We start from the raw sequence: 22,315 nt of genomic DNA on the forward strand, positions 1-22,315 counted from the left end.
TCATTCCTATTAGCTCATAAGTACCCCAGAGACTAGTAATACTTCCATCAAAATAATGAACACAATCAAGTAGGAACAAGGCTCATGGAGACAAGACAATAAGTCATTAGATACCAATGAACATAAAACACTTTCTTCATTCGTATAGTAACTATAAAAAGAAAAAGGGAGAATAAAAACAAAAGCAGACTCGATTTTTTTTGTAGCCACTCAGCATGGACGTTAAGTCAATCACAATCTTCTCTATGATGTGTTTGCCAATTTCTTTGGTTTTCCACCAATCACATTTTTTTGCAGAACTATTTTGGGACGTTTCGTATGAAATCAGGAGCGAGTAATTGTGCGTCTGCATAACCAGAATAATGAAAATGATCCTATGCCACAGCAGACAGATTGGCTGTATATGGTTTCTGGTGCTTTCATCTCTTGTAATGATTGGGGGCGTCTGCGAATGCAAACTTCAGTCTGTAGGCTTCTGCAAGGAGAACACTGATATCTTCGTCTCCCCAGTGCACTGTCGGCAAGTTCTGCAGAAAGATGAGCAGTTCCTTGGGAAAAGAAGAAAAAGAATAGGTTTATTACGCAACTATTTCAGTAAATGTCAGGCTGATTTAGGGTAGAGGTTTTTTTTTGCGTGCGATTGAACTCCAATGTTACTTGCGACAGTTTCTAAAATGGCTTGATCTTGAACATCTGCATGCATACAGGTAAAATAAAACTTGCTTTTCGGAAGCATACATGTGACGGTTTTTAGCACAAAAATCCAAATACATTAGCTAACCATAAATGGTAAGGATGGAAACTCATCCAGCTGTTAATGGATGTGGGAATGGAAAAAGAGAGGAGGAGGCAACTCTAAAAAAATTATTTGTTACATCTTTCTCATCTGGAATTTTTTTATCTAGATCCGTGCATACACCTTTCTTGTTATTTGTTCATTTCATGAATACCTAGGTTTAATCTAAGTATCTTAATTGCACATCCCATCTCTCATTTTCTCCAGTACAGGTGAATGATATTTACTGGAAATGTGTTTTCTAAGGCAGCTACGGAGTACAACAAAGTGAATATACACCTTTAATCTTGCATCAGTCATGGCTTCAACCATCTATGACAGGGAACTCTGGCCCCTTCAGTCTGTTTTTAAAAATGCTTGTATACATTGCAATCCACATTGCTGCAAGAAAGAAGCAATGGCATAACTTTGGCAAACACACAGCCATCATATTAACCCTTCAATGTGCATAGCCGCTACAAAATAGGAATATTCAAGTAATGAGTTCAAGTAACAATTACAGTTCCCAGGATTCTTTGGGGTTGTTTGAAGGATAGTGCTTTAAATGTATAGTGCAGATGGGGCAAAGATTGAGATACTTATTAAGAGGTATAAGATACTTTATCTCAATTTTAATTGTGTTTCTATTCCTGGAGCTTGTTTTCTCAACCATTTCACATCCAAAAGGCTTGAAAATAACAGATAATGGATGGGTCGTTTTATGGATAGTCCAGTTGGTTAGAGCATGGTGCTGATAACACCAAGTGGTTGCAGGTTCAATCCCCATATGGGACAGCTGCATATCCCTGCATCGCAGGGGGCTAGACTAGATGATCTTCAGGATCCCTTCCAACTTTAAAATTCTATGATTCTATGACTGCTACAACTCAAGAAAAACCAGAAAACCCGCAGGCATGTTTGAGCATTGGAAATTCCAATATGAACTGACCTGATCCAGAGATCCTGCACTAATATTTGGATTGGAAAGACAGCCATTGGATTTCACACTTGTCTGAATTTTCCAACACCTTTCTTGGTTCAAAAATGCATCAAAATGTGTTTCAAAATGCTTTCAAGCTAAACAAATTCAAATACACATATTTGAATACAATGTCCATGTCTCATTAAAGAATGCACAATTAATGTGAAAGCAGACAGCAATGGATTTATAAGTGAACACCTATGAAAAGAAGGCAGGTCGGAAAAACCAGTTTATCCATCCCTAATTTCAACCATGTAGTCTACATTTCACGATGCAGCCATTGTCTGGCTTCCGGGAATCCGGTCCTCCCTCCCCACAGCAGGCTGCCAGTAACCGATAGACAATAAGCTCTTACCAAGTCTTTTATGCAATATTCACAGAGAGAGGCTTAGAAATGCTGCCTCTCTGAGTGTTGCTCTGAGTAAGCTCCACCCCCCTTCCCTTCTCAATTATCAACAGCACATTTGCCTCTTAGCTCTCTGCTCTCCTACTTTCCCTGCTCGCCGGGTTCTGAGAGAATGCTTTCTAGTGATAGCATGTCAGCCAGCTGCTCTGGCTCTGCTTCTCTTCTCCCATTAGCTCCCAGCTTTGCCCCTCTTCTGTCAGAGCCATGACCTTCTGCAAACCACTGTTGTAAATCTATACTGTCTCCACCATTCCTCCTCAGTCCAGTCCCTGACAGCCATAGACCATATTCCTATTATCCTTTCAGCTCAATAGAACAGCATGAAATATGCACAAATGTTCCTATTACATGTGGTGGAAGTGAGAGTATGGGCTCTATTTACCTTTGTCTTCCCGTGCCTTTGAATAAACAAATCTATCGTTTTATTGTTAAAATTATTAGTTTGGCATTTCTTCACAGCTTTGATTCTGCGTTAGTTGCTCAAAACACACCACTTATTGGAGTTCGACGGCAGCTGGAATAGGAACCGGCTAGTAATCTCATGAGCTATGGAAGCTAATTCTGGCCCTTCACAGCTTTTGGAAGTAACAGGAATGCACACATTTCTTAGGACATCGGATACAACAGCACTATGGTAAATATTATACACATTGCACCTATAATTTAATATTAAAAATGGTTGCTGGGCTCTTTAACACTATAGGATACTAGCAGTAACAATGAGTATAGATCTATAAATGTGTGTGTAAAAAGCTTTCAGTGGAAATCCATGTATATTCATGAAATACTTCAAAATGCCAATGATAAGTTGAATTGGGCAAATCTGGAGCCACACATTCTAGATATGCCATAAATCAGTGTCACTTACAAACTCCACCTGGTCGTTTAACAGTTCTAATTCCTCTCTCCATTTACTGCTTACAAGAAAACAATCAATATATACTGAATGACTCAAGATCCAGCTTATTAAATCTTGGTAGCCTGATTTCATACCGAACTTTCTTACTTTCTTGGTGACAACTAGAAAGACCAAAAATTCAGGGATTATTTTCCTCCCTATATTTTTAGATCCTTCAATGGAGTCTGAGTTTCTTGCAAGCCAATTGCCTATAAAAGGAACGTTCTTATCTTATTTTTAACCTTTCTTTCACATTCCCTGACCTTTCAACCAATAGATCAAACAGAACACAAGCATGATTCATAGAAAAGATTAAACTGTGTTTAGACAAAAAAGGTCAGTCCACACACCAATGAGAATAGCTAGATCTTAAAGCAGATATGTGACCACACAGAGACATGCAGAACACATCGTAAAAACCAAATTTCTATGCCATTGCATCAGATTGATGGCAATACAAAAAACTATTTTCCTTGTTTTTATGTAGCACACCTGCAATGCCTTTTAAAATGTCACTACCCTGAGAATATTTCAATATTCAAAGCTGGAACAGTATCGTATGACTTCTTTTATTCATCTCCCTCGAAATTATCTCTGATCTCACAGATGTGGATCCAAAAACATACCATGTTTCAACCCTGAACGAATCAGCAAATGTCGTCTTTTATAGCTGATTTCTTTGACAATTCTGTTATTAGTGGGGGGGGGGGGGCCTTGTCAAGTTCTGGAAGAACCAGCCTCTAAAAATAGAAAATAAGTGATAGTTATATTGGACTCCATGCCAGCATTTAAAATTGGTCAACTAGGGCTGACAGTTTTCAACAAGATGAAACTGAAAAGGTGACACTTTGACAGAACAATCTTCCATTAATCTTTTGATAACAGAGGGAGATATATTTCCATGTGATTAATTTCAATATTTTCCAGGGGAAGCAGTTTCAGTGAAAGGATGCAGAAAATAAGCTAACAATTGGACGGGTGGTGTTTTTTTTCTTCTTCTCCCTTTTTATACGTCAAATCACATACAAAGCCGCGTATTTCAGGGCACTGTGCAATGTATTTTGAAAAATAATCTTAGATGGATCTCCATTTTATCTAATAGGGAAACCATCTGCAGAATATATATTTTTTTTATCTTCACTTCCCATTCTTAGCAAAAGTCTTGCAGAGAAATGCCAGAAAAGTCTAGTCAAGTCACATGGGGGAAATCTACGGTACATTCTCAAAGACAAGACAAATGACATTACCCTAGCCGTGGAAAAATTTCTTTCGGAGGTAGTAAGAATTAGAAATCAACATGCTCTGGATAAAACATAGCGACTGCCTTGGAATGTTTTCTCGGTCTTCCTGCTGTATTTTGCTTTCAAAACCCTTTTTGAGGGTCTTTGGACTGAAATAAACAATGCATGTTTGTACATCTTTGAAAGCATAAGGTAGTATTGGGTTCACCGAAATTACACAAGAGCCCTAATAGGTTTCTTGTTACCTAACAGGGTAGGTAAAAAGAAACCTATTCAGCTGGGCTGGATGAATCCCAAACCGGAATTAAGATTGCCGGAAAAAATATCAACAACCTCAGATACGCTGATGATACAACCTTGATGCAGAAAGTGAGGAGGAATTAAAGAAGCTTTTAATGAGGGTGAAAGAGGAGAGCACAAAATATGGTCTGAAGCTCAACATCAAAAAAACTAAGATCATGGCCAGTGGTCCCATCACCTCCTGGCAAATCGAAGGGGAAGAAATGGAGGCAGTGAGAGATTTCACTTTCTTGGGTTCCATGATCACTGCAGATGGTGACAGCAGTCACGAAATTAGAAGACGCCTGCTTCTTGGGAGAAAAGCAATGACAAACCTAGACAGCATCTTAAAAAGCAAAGACATCACCCTGCCGACAATGTTTGTATAGTTAAAGCTATGGTTTTCCCAGTAGTAATGTACGGAGTGAGAGCTGGACCATCAAGAAGGCTGATCGCCGAAGAATTGATGCTTTTGAATTATGGTGGCTGGAGGAGACTCTTGAGAGTCCCATGGACTGCAAGAAGATCAAACCTATCCATTCTTAAAGAAATCAGCCCTGAGTGCTCACTAGAAGGACAGATCCTGAAGTTGAGGCTCCAGTACTTTGGCCACCTCATGAGAAGAGAAGACTCCCTGGAAAAGACCCTGATGTTGGGAAAGATGGAGGGCACAAGGAGAAGGGGACGACAGAGCATGAGATGGTTGGACAGTGTTCTCGAAGCTACTAACATGAGTTTGGCCAAACTGCGGGAGGCAGTGAAGGACAGGCGTGCCTGGCGTGCTCTGATCCATGGGGTCACGAAGAGTCAGACACGACTGAACGACTGAACAACAGGGTAGGAAACGAACAAGATTCTCTACCATTATAGGAAGCCAGTGTGGAGTAGTGGTTAGAGTGCTGGACTATAACCTGGGAGCCCAGAGTTCAAAATCTCCACTCAGCCATGGAAGCTCACTGGGTGTCTTGGGGCAACACACTGTGTCTCAGCCTCATCTGCCTTACAAGGTTGTGGAAGAATAAATAGGGAGGAGAAATATGTATGCCACCTTGAGCTCTTTAGATGGAAAGGTGGAATATGGAGCATGAGACTCTTAATCCTGGGTCATAGATTCAAGCCCTATGTTGGGCAAAAGATTCCTGCTTGTGGTCCTTTTTTATATTGTTATTTATGTTGTAAATGCCCCGACACCTGTGGGTATAGGGAGGTATCCAGGGTCGTGACCATGAAACTTCACAGCCCCAAATGAGATTCATGCACCATTTCAAGGACCCCACATTTATGCTAGATCATTCTTGTATTTCTGTCTTTGTCTCTTTCTCTAACACAATGGCTGGCCTGCCAACTGTTTGCGCTTTGAACAATAAGGACTAGTAACATTTAAAAAGGAGTGAGGATAAGCTGAACTTCGCTTCAACTAAACATGGTGCCGAGTCAGGGGGAAATATTTATTTTGGTTACGGAGAAGAATCCAATATACCCATACAAGTCATTTTGTAGAGGCCAATGGACCCAAAGGAAGATGCCACAGCAAGCCACAAAAAAAACCCAAAATTAACAAGCCCCCCTGTGCTGATCAAAGGCTCATTAAATGCTGACCGCAGTCTCAGTGATCAGGAAAGAAAATGGAGTGTAGGCATCGAGAGGCATAGCAAGGGGGGCAGGGGGCCCCGGGCAGCGTCCTGCTGGGGGTGACCACCTCGGGCGGTGGCCCTGCCCCTTGGGCTTTTTTTAAAATATTTTTTTAAGGCTATTTTCGGCACTGCCGGGGTGGAGCCACAGGGGCGGCCAGCGAGGAGGGGTGTCACCCACCCCTCGCTGGCCACCCCTGCGGCTCCGCCCCGGCAGCGCCAAAAATAGTCCCCTTTTTTTCCGCTGCGGCATGGAGGCAAGGGGGCGAGCCAGCGAGGAGGGTGCCACCCCCCCCCTCACTGGCCCGCCCCTTGCCTCTATGTCGAGCTCCGCCGCTGGCTGGCTTGTGGAGCCGGGGCATGGAGAGGGGCAGGCCAGCAAGGAGGGGTGATACCCCTCCTCGCTGGCCCCGTCCCTCTCCCTGCCCCAACTTGCGCTCCACCAAGGAGCCTGGGCGGCGGCTTAGGGTGTCTCTGTGGCGGCTGCCCCGGGCAGCCAAGGGACTAGAAACGCCCCTGTAGACATCACATTGAACAGCTGATCGTTACACCAACCATCCTGATGACATCTCTAAGGCTTCAATGGTTCTAGTGCTGAACAGGCCAGAATATAACATCATGATTGTGTTGACCACGGCAGAAGGCAGAAAAAGAAAGTTTATGCAGCCAAAAACATATTCCCTATGCCTAATGCAGTCCTCCAATGCGGCAGCTAGACTGGTGACTGGAGTGGGCCCGCCGAGACCACATAACACTGGTCCTGAAAGACCTACATTGGCTCCCAGTACGTTTCCAGGCACAATTCAAAGTGTTGGTGATGACCTTTAAAGCCCTAAATGGCCCCGGCCCAGTATATCTGAAGGAGCGCCTCCACCCCCATTGTTCAGTGCCCGGACACTGAGGTGCCCGCCCCGAGGGCGTTCTGGCGGTTCTCTCACTGTGAGAAGTGAAGGTACAGGGAACCAGGCAGGGGGGCCTTCTTGGTGGTGGTGCCTGTGCTGTGGAACACCCTCCCATCCGATGTCAAAGAAATAAATATCAGACTTTTAGAAGGCATCTGAAGGCAGCCCTGTTTAGGGAAGCTTTTAATACCGGATGAATCACTGTATTTTAATATTCTGCTGGAAGCCGCCCAGAGTGGCTGGGGAAACCCAGCCAGATGGGCAGGGTATAAATTAGTAGTAGTAGTAGTAGTAGTTTGTTGTTGTTCTTGTTATATTGGTGGGTAGTAGGGAGTGGATTTCTGCAAAAATGCATGGGGCCTCTTTTACCCATCCTGCCCAGATACATGAAGTAATTAGCTATTCTGGTGGAAATATCATTCCGTTTTGTTACGCCTGCAAGAGCCAACCAGAGCTTACCAACAATAGACAATGCATTAAAAATGCCATTTCTGGAAGGAATTCGAAATCTAATTTGTTTACAACCCAATGACAAAGCAACACACGTTTGTAATTCTGCTTATTTTCAATCTAGCTGTAACATCTGACAGTTTGTTGTAAGATAGCAAAATCTACATTCACCAGCATTTAGCCAGCCATAAGGGGCTCGATGTAAAAAAGAAAGAAAAGAAAAACAGTTCCTCTTCCATCAACTTGTTTGCAAAGAAAGGCATCCATCACCTCATTGCATATTATCCATTTCATACTCCAAAAGCTTTTTTTCTTTGTTTAGTTTCTATTTGCCCTCTTATCAACAGCTTGATTGAATTGTGTAGCTGAGTGTACAGGTCTCCTGTGATTTTCATTTTCTGTGGGGGCTACATACTGATAAAGACAATAATTGACATTGTTATTCAGTTTCTACCCAAGAAAGAAACAAGAAAAGAAAACAATTTTATTTCAAGTGAGGCATCTCCAGTGACAGCCTTGAATTACCAACTAAACAAAAACGTTGCTTGGCTATTTAAGTCGGGCAGGTCACTAAATTGTTCACACAGCACTATTTAGATTATCCCCTGCCTTTCCTAAAGGGGCTTTTATATTGAAATTGGGGAAAATGCACCAGGTAGTTCTTCTTCTTCGGCGGCACTTAAAAATGAATGCACTCACCACAATGTTAGGGGGAAAAATGTTCTGAACTAACTAAGGCTGCCCTGATAGAAAGTTAAAGGTCAGCAATTTCATCTGACCGTCTTGTAAAACAGATATGATTTGGGTTTATAAAAACATTTAGAATTTTCAGAGATGAATGAAGAGAAGATTGCAATCCTATACTTCAATGTGCAGTGGAAATCTCCATTGCTGTATCCAATCGTGAGTTATAGAAATATACTCTGGAAGTGAAAAAGCACATGTTAGAGAGGAGCATGAGCAGAGTATCACAGTGTCTTGGAGATTATATGAATCACTCATGGGTCTTTGGGAAATGGTCTGGCTTATTTCCAAGGCCACCTGAATCTCATCCTATCCCTGCTGCTGATTTGACAGGAATTACTTGGAAACTTTCAAATTCCTGAGCTGCCAAATAATCTCCCTCCTGCCTACATAAGCTTCAAATGTGTAGTGTTGTAAGAATATTAAGGTCTTTTGTTGTTGTTCAGTCGTTCAGTCGTGTCCGACTCTTCGTGACCCCATGGACCAGAGCACGCCAGGCACGCCTATCCTTCACTGCCTCCCGCAGTTTGGCCAAACTCATGTTAGTAGCTTCGAGAACACTGTCCAACCATCTCATCCTCTGTCGTCCCCTTCTCCTTGTGCCCTCCATTAAGGTCTTTTATTTATATAATAATTTTATTAATGTACCAAGCAAACAAGGCCACATGTCTGAGGCAGACAGTCCTGACACCATTTTGACTCCTGACACCATTTTGACTCTCAGAGCTGACCAAATGTTTACCAAATGTTCCTCTGCAAGGAGGGCGTGGTGAGGGAACTTCCCAATTGCCCAGGAAATAAAAAAAGATTACCATCTCAATGAAATGGACTGGCTACCCAGGAAAGGCAATCAGATAAGACATTATCATATAAATTGACAAGCAGGAGAAAAACAAACTTCTCAGATTTCTCTTGAAATCTGTTGGAGAACGCCTTTTTGTGTGATGTAGGTGGGATGTATCTGAGGGGCTGCACATGTATGGATGATGCTTCTGGGGGGTGGGGGCTGGACTCCTAGGGAAATTTTTTGAAATGTCTTTTTAAGGACAGGCAGCCCTTTGTTTGAGGTTCTTCCCTGCTCACCTGTGTGTGAGGAAGGTACCCTGTTGCAACTGAACAATAAAGATCAAGCTTACTTGCTGCTTTGCTTCTAATTGTTCTCTGGTTGGCCTCTGTTTTTTACTCCCACCGATGGAGAACCTGCAAAGGACTTTACAAGGGCTCTTGTGCACCCCGTAAGGGAATAAGGGCAGATTTTTTTCTTATTACAGTAGTAATAGTATCCTAGCATCACAGAATGGTACGAGTTGGAAGGGACCACGAGAGCCATCCCATTCAACCCTCTGCAATGCAGGAATCTTTTTGCTCAACATGGGGCTTGAACCCAGGACCCTGAGATTAAGAGTCTCATGCTTTACCAACTGAGCTACCTTGCAGTGATGTAACATGCCCCCCACACACACACACAGCTGCGGCTTGCAGGAGGCTTGTACCTCCTCTTTCCAGGTTTTTGTGAGTGCAGCTGTCAACCCTAGCCAAAGTTTACGGGAGACTTTGCTCCTGGCCATGCAAAGCAGTAATTTAGCATGCCTAGCACCCATGAACAAATCACATTATCTATAACCTAAACCAGCCCTCATAGAATTCCCTCTATACAAGCGGTGCAGAAGTGGATCCAGCCCATTAGCTTACCTCCCTCCCTCTGTGGACCAAGCTTGACAGGGGTGGGGTGGGGTGGGGTGGGATGGCCCATCTGACAATCATCCATTGTCACAAGTTGCCCATATGGACTATGTTTCCCTGCACAACCAACTGAATGCCAGGACTTGCAAAGCATCGCAAACAGATCTAGGAAAGCCCTGGGAATCAGCTGATCAAGGCTTATACTTTGTAAAGCTTACAAGAGGAACGGAACGGAGATGGGGGTTTTGTTCCCTGAATATGTTCTTTGTGTTTTTAAACTTCTGCTTTGAATTTAGTTTTTATTCTGGGATGTGTATGGTTGTTCGTTCGTTCATTCATTCATTCAATCAATCATTCATTCAATTCAATTTGTATTCCATCCTTCCTCCCAAAGGGACCCAGGACAGCAAGAATATCAGGATAAAACTGTTAAAATACATAAAGACATCTAAAAATGATTCCAATATAATTAGCTGTCCAGACAGGACTGCTGTGTCTTGGGAAGCAAAATACATTTTTTATTTAAAAACAACAACAACAACAACAACAACAACAACTGTGTGTGTGTGTGTGTGTGTGTGTGTGTGTGTCTGTCTTCTCACCCAGAGCATTTAGGAACTCTGTCACACTATGGAATGGTAACATGGTACAAACACTGATTGGCCATACCTTTGAAAACCCATTTTTCAGCATGCTGTTTTTAGAGAGGTTATTCTTTATGCTGCTTTTTGGTCAAAAGACTCCATGGTGACAACCATACCATTAAAATGCAAACAATGAAATCACAATAATAAAGTTTGATATAAACCCTAATGTAACAACAGTGAGAGTGTAAAGTGGGGCATAGAACTCTCTCAGTTATCATAAAAAGCCAGATGGAAAAGTAGAGAAAGGAGGGAGCTAAACACGTCCCTTGAGGTTACAGGTTCATTACATATTAAAGGTCACAACCTTCAACTTAGACGGAGGTGCTCAAATAGGATTAAAAGTGTACTTACAAAGGGTTTGAAAAGAGTGAATTTCAGAAAGATTCCAGTGAGCAGAGTGAAGACAGTCAAGCTCTTTCCCCATAAATTCCAAGCACAACTCATTTGTTCCTACCTGCTATCAATAGGGCTGGGCGATATATCAATATATCATCCAAAACTGGTTTGAAGTGCATATCATGATAGCAATTTCATCATTTTTGACCTGGCAGTATTTCACAGATCCTGGTGTGTGTGTGTGTGTGTGTGTGTGCAAAAATCACGATTCGGGAAAAACCATGAAGCCAGCAAATGCCTCTACATAGATCCGCCCTTATTTCAGACTTTGCAATATATCAGTATATTGTGATGTTTAGCTGGTGATATCACGATGTTGAAAACCAGGTATCGCCCAGCCCTATCAATAGTCCTTTGCTCAGAGCCCTGATTTACAGAAGCCATCCGAGTTTTGGATCTGATCCTGGAATGTCCCACTTTTCTTTAAGACATCCCTTATTTCATTGGAGAAATACTGGAGGATTTGGAGTTATGTCACACACACACACACACACACACACACACACTGAGCCAAGTAACTATACAAACTTTAAAAGACATCAGAAGGCAGCCCTGTACTGTATAGGGAAGGGTTTTTTTTAATATTTAATGTTTTATTAAGTTCTTATATATGTTGGAAGCCAGCAAATGCCTCTACATAGATCCGCCCTTATTTCAGACTTTGCAATATATCAGTATATTGTGATGTTTAGCTGGTGATATATCACGATGTTGAAAACCAGGTATCGCCCAGCCCTATCAATAGTCCTTTGCTCAGAGCCCTGATTTACAGAAGCCATCTGAGTTTTGGATCTGATCCTGGAATGTCCCACTTTTCTTTAAGACATCCCTTATTTTCATTGGAGAAATACTGGAGGATTTGGAGTTATGTCACACTCACACACACCACACTGAGCCAAGTAACTATACAAACTTTAAAAGACATCAGAAGGCAGCCCTGTACTGTATAGGGAAGGTTTTTTTTAATATTTAATGTTTTATTAAGTTCTTATATATGTTGGAAGCTGCCCAGAGTGGCTGGGGCAGCCCAATCAGCCAGGCGGGGTATAAAAAATTATTATATTATTATTATTATTATTATTATATTATTATTATCATCATCATCATCATCAAATAGACTGTCCCTATTTTCAACAGAAAAATGATGGACAGCATGTCTTTGTAAGCTTGCACAATTTGTCACTGAGTTCTGCAGCATTGGTTTTAGGATCCTGCCACTGTGCCTGGCAAGAGAGCTATAATACACACACACACCACACACACACACACACACACACACCCCGGTGTGTGTGTATGACAGGGGAACTACTTCCATCATGCCCAGCTGCAAAGAAGTACAAATGATATAACTGTCTCATGCACTTAGCCTAGATTGGTTTAACACTAGTGAAAATGAACCTACTGTTGCCTTACTGTGAGGTATGCAGCTGTAACAGAACAATGCGAGAAGTATGATCATTCTAAAGAATGTCTTGTGTATACAGACATCAAGTCTGAACACTGAACCAATTATTCTTGCCATTAGAAACCAACACAGGCTGATTTCCAAGTAACTGGGAACAGAACTGTTCAATTTAGTTTTGAATAGACATGTAAGCCAGTAATTTTCTGCTTTAAAAATCTGGAAAGTCGTTATTTTAAAACAAACTACCAGGAGGAATTTTACATACAGCATTTTCTAATTTGCTTCCCACCCCCCATCTCTCTCTCTCTCTCTCTTTGCCAAAGGGGTGCCTCTGTGCACTTAAAAATGTGTTTGTGTGCACACTTGCTAAGGCTCAAGCAAGGGGGAGTGCTCAAAATCATTGGCAAAGTGCACCATCTCTGAAGGGAATCTCTGGAAACAAAATGAAATAACGAAGAAGAAAAGTGCTAGATTCTTTTAACCGTGCAGTTCATTTAGTGATCAGTGGTGATGCATCCTCTTACTGGCGAATAAATATCTATGCTCAGGGGAAATGGTGGCACATATTGAGCAAGACATGAAAGACAAGGTAACATGCCTGAATCGTCAGTGGAGCATGAATTCGGCCCATTTTGAAGAGCTGGAGCCACTCCAAACATACCACCACCTCATTTATTTCTGTGCGTGCTGCGGAGGTAGGCTGGTTGCAGTAGAGAGTTGGCAAGCCCAATTGTATTCCTGCTGTGTCGTGCTGGTTACTCATGCTGCTATTCTGCCACACTGATGCTGTTACTGCATTACTTTATGATGAAGCTTTCATCACGGTCAAATCAAGTGCAGAAATGTAGAAGATAAACTACGTGTCCGGACAAACACCACTTGCCTCTCGGTATTCTTATTTGAGATTTCAGCTAGAGCCAATTCAAGTTTAACAAATCTCTCAAGGATTATACAAGAGTTTCATAGGCCTTAGTGAGAATAATAGGTACAGGAATGGGGCATTAATGTTAAGACAGACTTTATAGAAATCGTTTCCTAGCCAAAAAGCAGCTACATCAAGTTGTGTTCCCAGGCCTTATGGGAAAACTGGTTTTTTCTAATTTTTGTTAGCTTTGCAGCGGCTTTTCATCCATTTTACACAGCAAGAACGCAAGTGAGTTTTTGAAATAATTCCTGGAAATCTGGAATGCTTACTAATTTTTTATTATTGCAACTAAAAGTGGATCCTGGAAGAAGCTGGGCCTTGAGCTCAATGGTAGAACATAGGCATTGATATCCTGTGAGCTCTAGTGAAGTGGCTTCAAACAAACACCACAGGAAACTGTGGATAGCAGAGCTAGATTCAAACACATAGTAAATAAGTGCGGTCTATGATAGGCAAGTAAAATTAATTTAGTAATACTACCATGGTTTATTTCTTCTGTTCTACATATTTACAGACTGTCTAAATGAGAAAATGGCTCCTAAGTGGTTTACAATCAACTATAAAATCTATAAATAATTAAAACACAACGAACCAGTTGATTCATGTCATTGGAAACATCCATACAGAACAAGACAGTTAAAAACTATTGAAACAAATAAATCAGGAAGTTGGGAGTTCAGGCAGGTGCATGCCTAAACACGTGTGTCTTCAAGAGCTGGTGGAATGCCAATACTGATGGGAACCTCTTTTATTTCACCAGGAAGAGCATCACACATTGTTGGTGCCACCGACGAAAACTTAGGGCTAAATTATTTACTGTATGATCAAATATATGAACTTGGCTAAGGTGTTTATGTAGCTAGAAAGGCTATCAACGGCAAGAAGGGAGGGTAACACAATGCTTAGGAGAATGTCACAGTTGCAGAGGTGAAACAGTTGGGGGTTTTTTAAGGGGGGAGAATCCTAAGGGGAATTTTTGGATTGCTTCTTTCTTTGGGCAGGGTGGGGAATAAGGAAATGACCAGGGAAAGGGAATTACTAGCTGGCTGTGTTAACTCCATATTGCCCATTTTGTTGCCCAGCTCTCTTATGAACACAAAGTATTCTCTCCTCACAGAAGATGCTGTCTACTGTACCCCAGCATGTGTTTATTTTCTGGTTTTATTTCCTTCAAATACAATCCAAACTTCTTGTTGTTTCTCTGTGTTGGGTGTAACAGAATCAGTTAAGCGTTCCCAACACAGACAAATCCCTGCCTTCAGAGAGAACTCCCCACTGCATCTATGACTGATACATGTCATGCTCTTGCCACTTTCAGGAGTCATGAGGCACTCCCAAACCTGAGACTTGTGGAGAAATGCAGGGGGCAAATCTCTATGTCAATGCTTTTCAAGCAGCGGTACAAATATATCAGCAGCTGGAAAGTGCTGCTCTAAACTCAGGTAGCTCATAGGGCTATGTTAGATGTGTTGTTATTTGTACTGGTGCAATTACAATTCTCAGTTAATGACACATGGCTTAAAAACAACAACTGAATAGCAGCTGTAGGGGAAGGAGGAGGAGGGAGACTGTGATGGATGAGGAGGGGTTTAACCCCTATTGTGCCCTCACTGGAAAAAAAGGACTAAACCCCTCTCCCTAAAAAAGGTTCTCTACCAGCTTACTGAGAATGGAAGCTTTCCTTCCATGGCTAATCCCCATGCACCCCATTCTAACTTACACCTTACATATTCTACAGGTAAACCTGGGGTTGGGTGTGCCTCCGAATTTGTTGTTGTTGTTTATTAATGTATTTGTTGCCTTATCTTGCCCAAGGCAACTGAAAGCAACTTACCCACATAGATACATTAAAACCAGCGGAGGGGAGCTGGGGGTGGGGGATATACATTAAGAACATCCCACCCACTTCTAAAAGGCTACAGATAGTTGCCAAAGGCATGGGTGTAAAGGAAAATTTCTGACTGGCACCTAGGAATTAATTATTTTTATGTTTAGAAGTGTGCTACAGCTGCTGTGGGTTAAACCACAGAGTCTACGGCTTGCCGATCAGAAGGTCGGCGGTTCGAATCCCTGCGATGGGATGAGCTCCCGTTGTTCGGTCCCAGCTCCTGCCCAACTAGCAGTTCGAAAGCACGTCAAAGTGCAAGTAGATAAATAGGGACTGCTCTGGCGGGAAGGTAAACGGCGTTTCCGTGTGCTGCTCTGGTTCGCCAGAAAGCGGCTTTGTCATGCTGGCCACACGACCCGGAAGCTGTCTGCAGACAAACGCCGGCTCCCTTGGCCTATAGAGCGATGAGCGCCGCAACCCCAGAGTCGGACACGACTGGACCTAATGGTCAGGGGTCCCTTTACCTTTACCTTTACAGCTATTCAAAGTTTGCAGAGGATGGCCAGCAGATTCATACACTCTAAATTCTCACTGTGCCATACGAGTTCAGGATTTCTCTCAGAGGGAGCAATATTTTAAATCTCAGGAGACCCTAATCTGATTCACCCGAAAACTCAAAACTTGTAGATTTCACAGCATGTGGTGGCCCCTATTGTGTGAATGAGTGAATGCCGCAGAGATGATATGTGCTAACTCTTTCCTACACCCCCCTCTCCCTGCAAGCCACCCGACACACACCTTAACTTTAATGTTAACTTTAAACTTAACGTTTGCAGAGATCAACATGTTGAAACAACAGCCCATTGCTCAGGGCCATGCCCAAACTTCATATATTTGTCACAAAATGCCAAGAACTCTGTTACATGGCAACTTGCCTTATGTGGTTACTGAACAATAAATGCACACAAAAGTGGTTTTCACAGATTATCGGACAGTTAGAGCACAAACAGAAGCTGACCTTTACTGCTTGAAAGGATGAGCCAGTTAAATGTGATCAAATGCCCTGAAATGGCTGAACTTTAATTTAACCTAGCTCCAGCCTTAGATGTCCGTGGAAAAAAATAGGGGAACCGGCGCGGACATTTTCTTCTTCTTGTTTTTTTATTTATAGTATGCCACAACCGAGAGCTGTGAAACCTTGCTGTGATGTGCTTGACTCTGTGCTTGTGGAAACTGTGCAAAACAACAACACAACTCCATAAAACCATAATTTCCTCTAAAGGTAAACTCAGGTGTTGAGAGCTGACAGAAATGGGGGTAAATTTTTGCTCGGTATGCTTGGAGGAACTCCAAGGTTGGCAGAAGAATAAATAAAAAATAACAAAATCTGGGGAGTGGGGAATCCCCCTGACAAAAAGCCAATGAGATCTGCACGTGCTCAGCTGCCACAGAATGTTAAATTTCAGTTTGAAAAGAAAATTTTGTTTGTTTGTTTCTATTAATTATTTTTCATACTGCCCTTCATCTTACAATTACAGGGGGCGATTTACAACATAAAAACACAAAAATGCATGACATGCAAGGAGCAAATTTTGGATATGCTGTACACAGCTTTAGCTTTCATGAAGGTATAAGCCTTGTTTTTGTAGAACCTTTCGTTTTGCTGAGTGTAGTCATATCTCAGCTTAGAAATCATCTTTCAGCTGAATGGTAACAAGTATACTAATGCAAGTCTAGATCCCTTCCCTTCCGCTGACGTGATATCAGAAAGTGACTCCCTCCTTTTTCTTTATACCTCCCTTTTACTTCCTCGATACAATCAGCTGCACACCCATTTCTTTATGGCACCCTTTCTGGGTGCAATAAACTCCTCCTTCCACCCTTACTTTCCTAACTTCCTCCCTGCCATGTCTGTGAATCATTCATTTTATTTGTGACGACTGCAGGGATTTCAACTGCACTTTTCTCCTGAAGGAGCAGATTGCAATTTTTATTTTTATTTTTTATTTTTGTCCTAGAGGTGGTGTTGCAGCCGTGAAACAAATGAGAGAAGAGGAAGGTGAGACAAGAGCTAGAGTGGCAGCTTTGAGAAGAATCTGCAGCGACGACTCGGCCGCATTTCCACAGCCAAGCAGAGACTGAAAGAAGCCTTGATCAATTTCAGGGAAGACTGCATAGCAGATGAGACATAATGCGAGCATCCAAAGACTAAGGTATAATCTGACCTACTTACTGCAAATGCAGAACAACACGCATTAGGACCCTACAATGCCTATTTGCGTGTATTTTGAAAAGAGAGAGAAATAAAACAAAATAAAAAATAAAATTCCTTCCAGTAGCACCTTAGAGACCAAACTAAGTTTGTTCTTGGTATGAGCTTTCGTGGGCATGCACACTTCTTCAGATACACTGAAACAGAGTCACCAGACCCTAATATATACGGTAGTGAGAGAGTGGGGAATGTCTCCCAGGACATTCTATACAAGATCTCAAAGTAGCTGTCTTACTACAAAGGAATTTCAAAATAGACTGGAAAGAGAAGTTGCTGAATTGCAACTAATTACCAAACTTAAAACCATGGAGAGACCTGGTCTGAACGAAGACATTGGATTCTTATCTCATTATACATGACAAAGCTATCTTTAGCCATCTCACCCCTTGCCTTTTCTTGTAAGACCAATTGCAGTCGTTAACAGTCATCAACAGATTTTCCACACCTATCAGCCAATCACCCATTCCCACCACCCTTCTGAGTCACACCCCTCCCCACTCTCTCACTATATATTAGGGTCTGGTGACTTCTGTTTCAGTGTATCTGAAGAAGTGTGCATGCACACGGAAAGCTCATACCAAGAACAAACTAGTTGGTCTCAAAGGTGCTACTGGAAGGAATTTTTTTTTATTTTTTATTTTGTTTTGACTATGGCAGACCAACACGGCTACTTACCTGTAACCAGAAAAAAATAAACCACTAAACCATGTTCAGCCAGAACTATAGAAATGCAAGGACTGATATAAGCTAAAGACTAAAGCTTTGTGTCTATAGATTTTAGCATTGAGATAGCAGAAGCACATTGATGCTAAATGTATTGGTAACTGGAACCTACATGTAACTGAAGTCACAGGCTTAACTATTTTGCAGTTACTGCATGTGCTCAGTGCACCAGCTATGTGCTGGCAGGTGATGCAGCTGTTCCATTCAATCCATGACTGCTTCGTAATCAATCCCTATCAAACAGTCTTCACTCCATCCACCGGATTGTCAGATTCTGGACAGATCTCGTCACAGAACAAAGGTTGACGAGAACATTAAAACACAGAGGCCGTCTGACAGAGTGGAAGAGGCTGATGGAAGACTGTGCAACATAGTCTGCAATACATGCCAGCGTCCCCATACATGCCAGACTGGTGCCACTTCTGGTGTCTTTTCGGCACCGTCCTTTTTCAACAAGGGTGCACGTTTTTATCCCAACCTGTATCTGTCTTCGATTAGAAATGGCTTTATTTAAGAAGCCGCTTTTCTGTTTTTTCAAAAAATGAAATGGTTTTTACTGTATTTAATCGACTCTAATGCACATCTTTATTTTTTGCCGAATTATGTTGGGAAAACAGGGTGTGCATTAGATTCAATGGTGCATTACATTCGAGTAAACACAGTACCCCGGGTGCAATTGGCTGTGTGGGGCCAGGTGCGCCCTCCCGGCTGGCAATCATTGGGTCGGGGGTACACTACTCCCATTCCGCTCCTCTGGCCGGGCCCCAGCACCACTGCGCTGCTCAGTTCATGTGCCTCGCCACCTCGCACACAGCTGCCCCCCGGCCAGACTAGTCAGAGCTGAGGGCTGTGCAACTGGTGAATCCGGGCAAGGGGTGCCAGGAGCTGTTGGGCTGCATTTGGGGTGGACACCTGAGCTCGAGCAGCCCAAGCATGCCAGCCACGTGGCCAGTCCTCAGTGTGCCCAGGTGGCGAAGGAGCCTGTAGGTCAGAGGGGGGGCAGGGCGAGGACTGTAAAAAAAGGAGGCAGCTCCTCCCGTAAGATAGTTTGAGGTGGTCAGTAGGGCTGGGGGATATCTAATGTGCACCTTTTTTGCCAAATTACATTGCAAAAATTAGGATGCACATTAGATTCGATGGCGCATCGACGCGAGTAAATACGGTAGTTGTTTTATTCTTGAGGTTTCTACCGTGAAAGCACTTCTGAATTAACTAAATTAAACAAATAGCAGCCACACAACATTGACTTCACTTACTGAAATTTATCACATATGCTGCAAACAGCATGCTGGCATGGGAACTTCAAAAAAGAAACATGATAACATGAACCTGAATGAATGCTTTGATAACCGCAACACGTTCAACATCGCTGATAGCAGCCTCAGAAGGCTGATAAGCAGTTTCCATGCTGCTTTTGGATATGGTTTTCTTTCTTGCAGAGGATGCAGGTGTTATGCAGAAAAGCAGACATCAAACTGGCACCAGTGGAAGGTTCCCTCTCTAACCGAGTCCTAATTGAGGCCTGTATTGGTTGTTTAAGGAAGCACACAGGACGCATTAAACGCACTCCTGCATTTAACTTGTTGTCCAGCTCTTGTCACAATATGCAACAGTGACTTTTACTTGCAAGTAAGGAAGAGATCTTTACTTGGGCTTACAGCACAAGGCCCAGAAGTCATGCTTTCACGGCACATGAGCAAGGCAAGAGGTTCATAATTGTGGTAAGAATTCACCTCTACAGCACCTTGTTCGTTACCCAGGTGGAGGAACAACCACCTTTTGAATAAACCACAGAACCAAAGAAGTCCAGCACCCAGATTTAGGGACCCAGCGTTTATTATAGTTATTGCAATAGGACAAAGCTCACTCATTCTGCCAACCTAGCAGTTCGAAAGCACATCAAAGTGCAAGTAGATAAATAGGTACCGCTCCAGCGGGAAGGTAACGGTGTTTCCATGCGCTGCCCTAGTTCGCCAGAAGCGGCTGAGTCATGCTGGCCACATGACCCAGAAGCTGTATGCCGGCTCTCTCGGCCTATAGAGCGAGATGAGTGCGCAACCCCAGAGTTGTCCGCAACTGGACCTAATGGTAAGGGGTCCCTTTAAAGCTCACTCAACTCTTCGTGCCAGTTGAAGAAGGTCAACGGAGGATGTAATGAGGTCCTCTCAGCAGTTGAGGTGCCTATCCCAAGCTTTTTAAAGAAGGGCCAGGGTGGGCTCACACCCAGAACCCTAATTCTGTCAGCCTGCTGGATGCGTACACCCACTCTCTCATGGAAAGTGCATCTGACCCCACCTACAAATGTGGCTTCCTGGTCCTCAGCGACAAGACTGTTTCCTAACCACCAGCCTCCAGTTCTGACACCTCTTCTTCTCTGGCTGGTCAAAGTCCTTCCTCCCTCCCTGACCAGGCTGTGCACTCTGCAGGAGGGATGATGGAGGAACTGGCAGATCTGCTTCCACCTCTCTGATATTTAGAGTCACAAGGGGAGGATCGCCATCCCTAAGTGACTGCTTTCCACTCTGTCATCTGCTCCTGCTTCCTGGGGCTGCCAAATTAGGTTCCTGGTAGAGCCAAGTAGGCGATGACACCTGTGTAGTTTGGCCTATAGACACCCAGAAGAGAACTGCTATTGCTGCGGAGAATGACCATATACTGTTACTGGCTACAACAGGGGTCATGGCCACAGATTTTATATAATTATCACACGCACACACACACAAACCTTGAGGTAAAAAGCAAGTTTCCAGTATGTAGCTGAAATACTGCAATAATTCAGTGTGGGCAAAAATATATCCCACTGTACAATAATATGCAATTCATTGCTGAATTCATGCTTTTTTAATCACTGCAATTGCTCCCAATTTATTAAATGAACTACGTTAAATTCATGAAGTTGGCCAATTAAATATTTCAGGTCACTGGGGCCATTCTCTAAATTAGACCCATGTTTATAGTAGTACTAATTTCCCCTCAGTATGCTGGCACAATGACTATTACCACAGCAAATAGGGAGGTACAGTAAATACCTTCCTATTTTAGTTTTACAAACTCCTTCTGAAATTTGCACATTTTAGAACATCTTGGCTTTCTCTGTAATAGGATGGTTGTTTTATTAGTTGCTGTGAGGCTCAATTTGTTTTTTATGCTCTGGCTTCTATAAACACATTAAATGATCAAACTTCCTTCTCTTTTTATGTTTGTAAAGAAAATCAATATGCAATACTGATCAAAATTGCAATTTACATATGAGAACACACACACACACACACACACAACACACACATATATATATATATATATATATATATATATATATATATATATATATATATATATATATATATTATATATATATATATATCCCAGTAGTAATGTACGGAAGTGAGAGCTGGACCATAAAGAAGGCTGATCGCCGTCGAATTGATGCTTTTGAATTATGGTGCTGGAGGAGACTCTTGAGAGTCCCATGGACTGCAAGAAGATCAAACCTATCCATTCTCAAAGAAATCAGCCCTGAGTACTCACTAGAAGGACAGATCCTGAAGTTGAGGCTCCAGTACTTTGGCCACCTCATGAGAGAGAAGACTCCCTAGAAAAGACCCTGATGTTGGGAAAGATGGAGGGCACAAGGAGAAGGGGGCGACAGAGGATGAGATGGTTGGACAGTGTTCTCGAAGCTACTAACATGAGTTTGGCCAAACTGCGAGAGGCAGTGAAGGATAGGCGTGCCTGGCGTGCTCTGGTCCATGGGGTCACCAAGAGTCGGACACGACTGAACGACTGAACAACAACAACAAAGGATCAACTGCCTCAATTAAATTTGGCCGGGAGCTGTGGAGATACTGTGTAAAAGCAGCAGGCCAGGAAGGCTGCACTAGTACCTAGAAGATCAGGGCTGAAACCGCAGTCAGACACGAAGCTCACTAGGTGATCTCGGACCAGCCATTAGCTCTCAGCTTTACCTTGGAAATGTGACCAAATTAGGAAGGGGAAATGGCCCTGTAACAAAATTAGCAAATATCATGATAGAAATGGAGGCAGGAGGAAGTTCAAAGGACTAGGCACAGGAGGAAGGAGAAGCGAGTACAATGCTATTCCAAAGGTCCCCAAATACTCTTGAGCAGA

The 22,315-nt window shown here is 42.7% G+C and overlaps 1 protein-coding gene across 1 annotated transcript in view; it reads right to left on the minus strand.

Annotated features, from left to right (window-relative positions):
• Positions 1-286: 286 nt before the first annotated feature.
• The window catches only part of TBC1D22A (TBC1 domain family member 22A), a 125,407-nt gene continuing 103,378 nt past the window's right edge, over positions 287-22,315 (minus strand). Inside the window, 1 exon segment of the mRNA XM_033161435.1 lies at positions 287-548. Within this exon segment, the coding sequence (XP_033017326.1) occupies positions 461-548 (88 nt within the window). The 3' untranslated portion in view covers positions 287-460.

Source organism: Lacerta agilis, chromosome 10 (assembly GCF_009819535.1).
Source record: "Lacerta agilis isolate rLacAgi1 chromosome 10, rLacAgi1.pri, whole genome shotgun sequence".
Taxonomy (NCBI): domain Eukaryota; kingdom Metazoa; phylum Chordata; class Lepidosauria; order Squamata; family Lacertidae; genus Lacerta; species Lacerta agilis.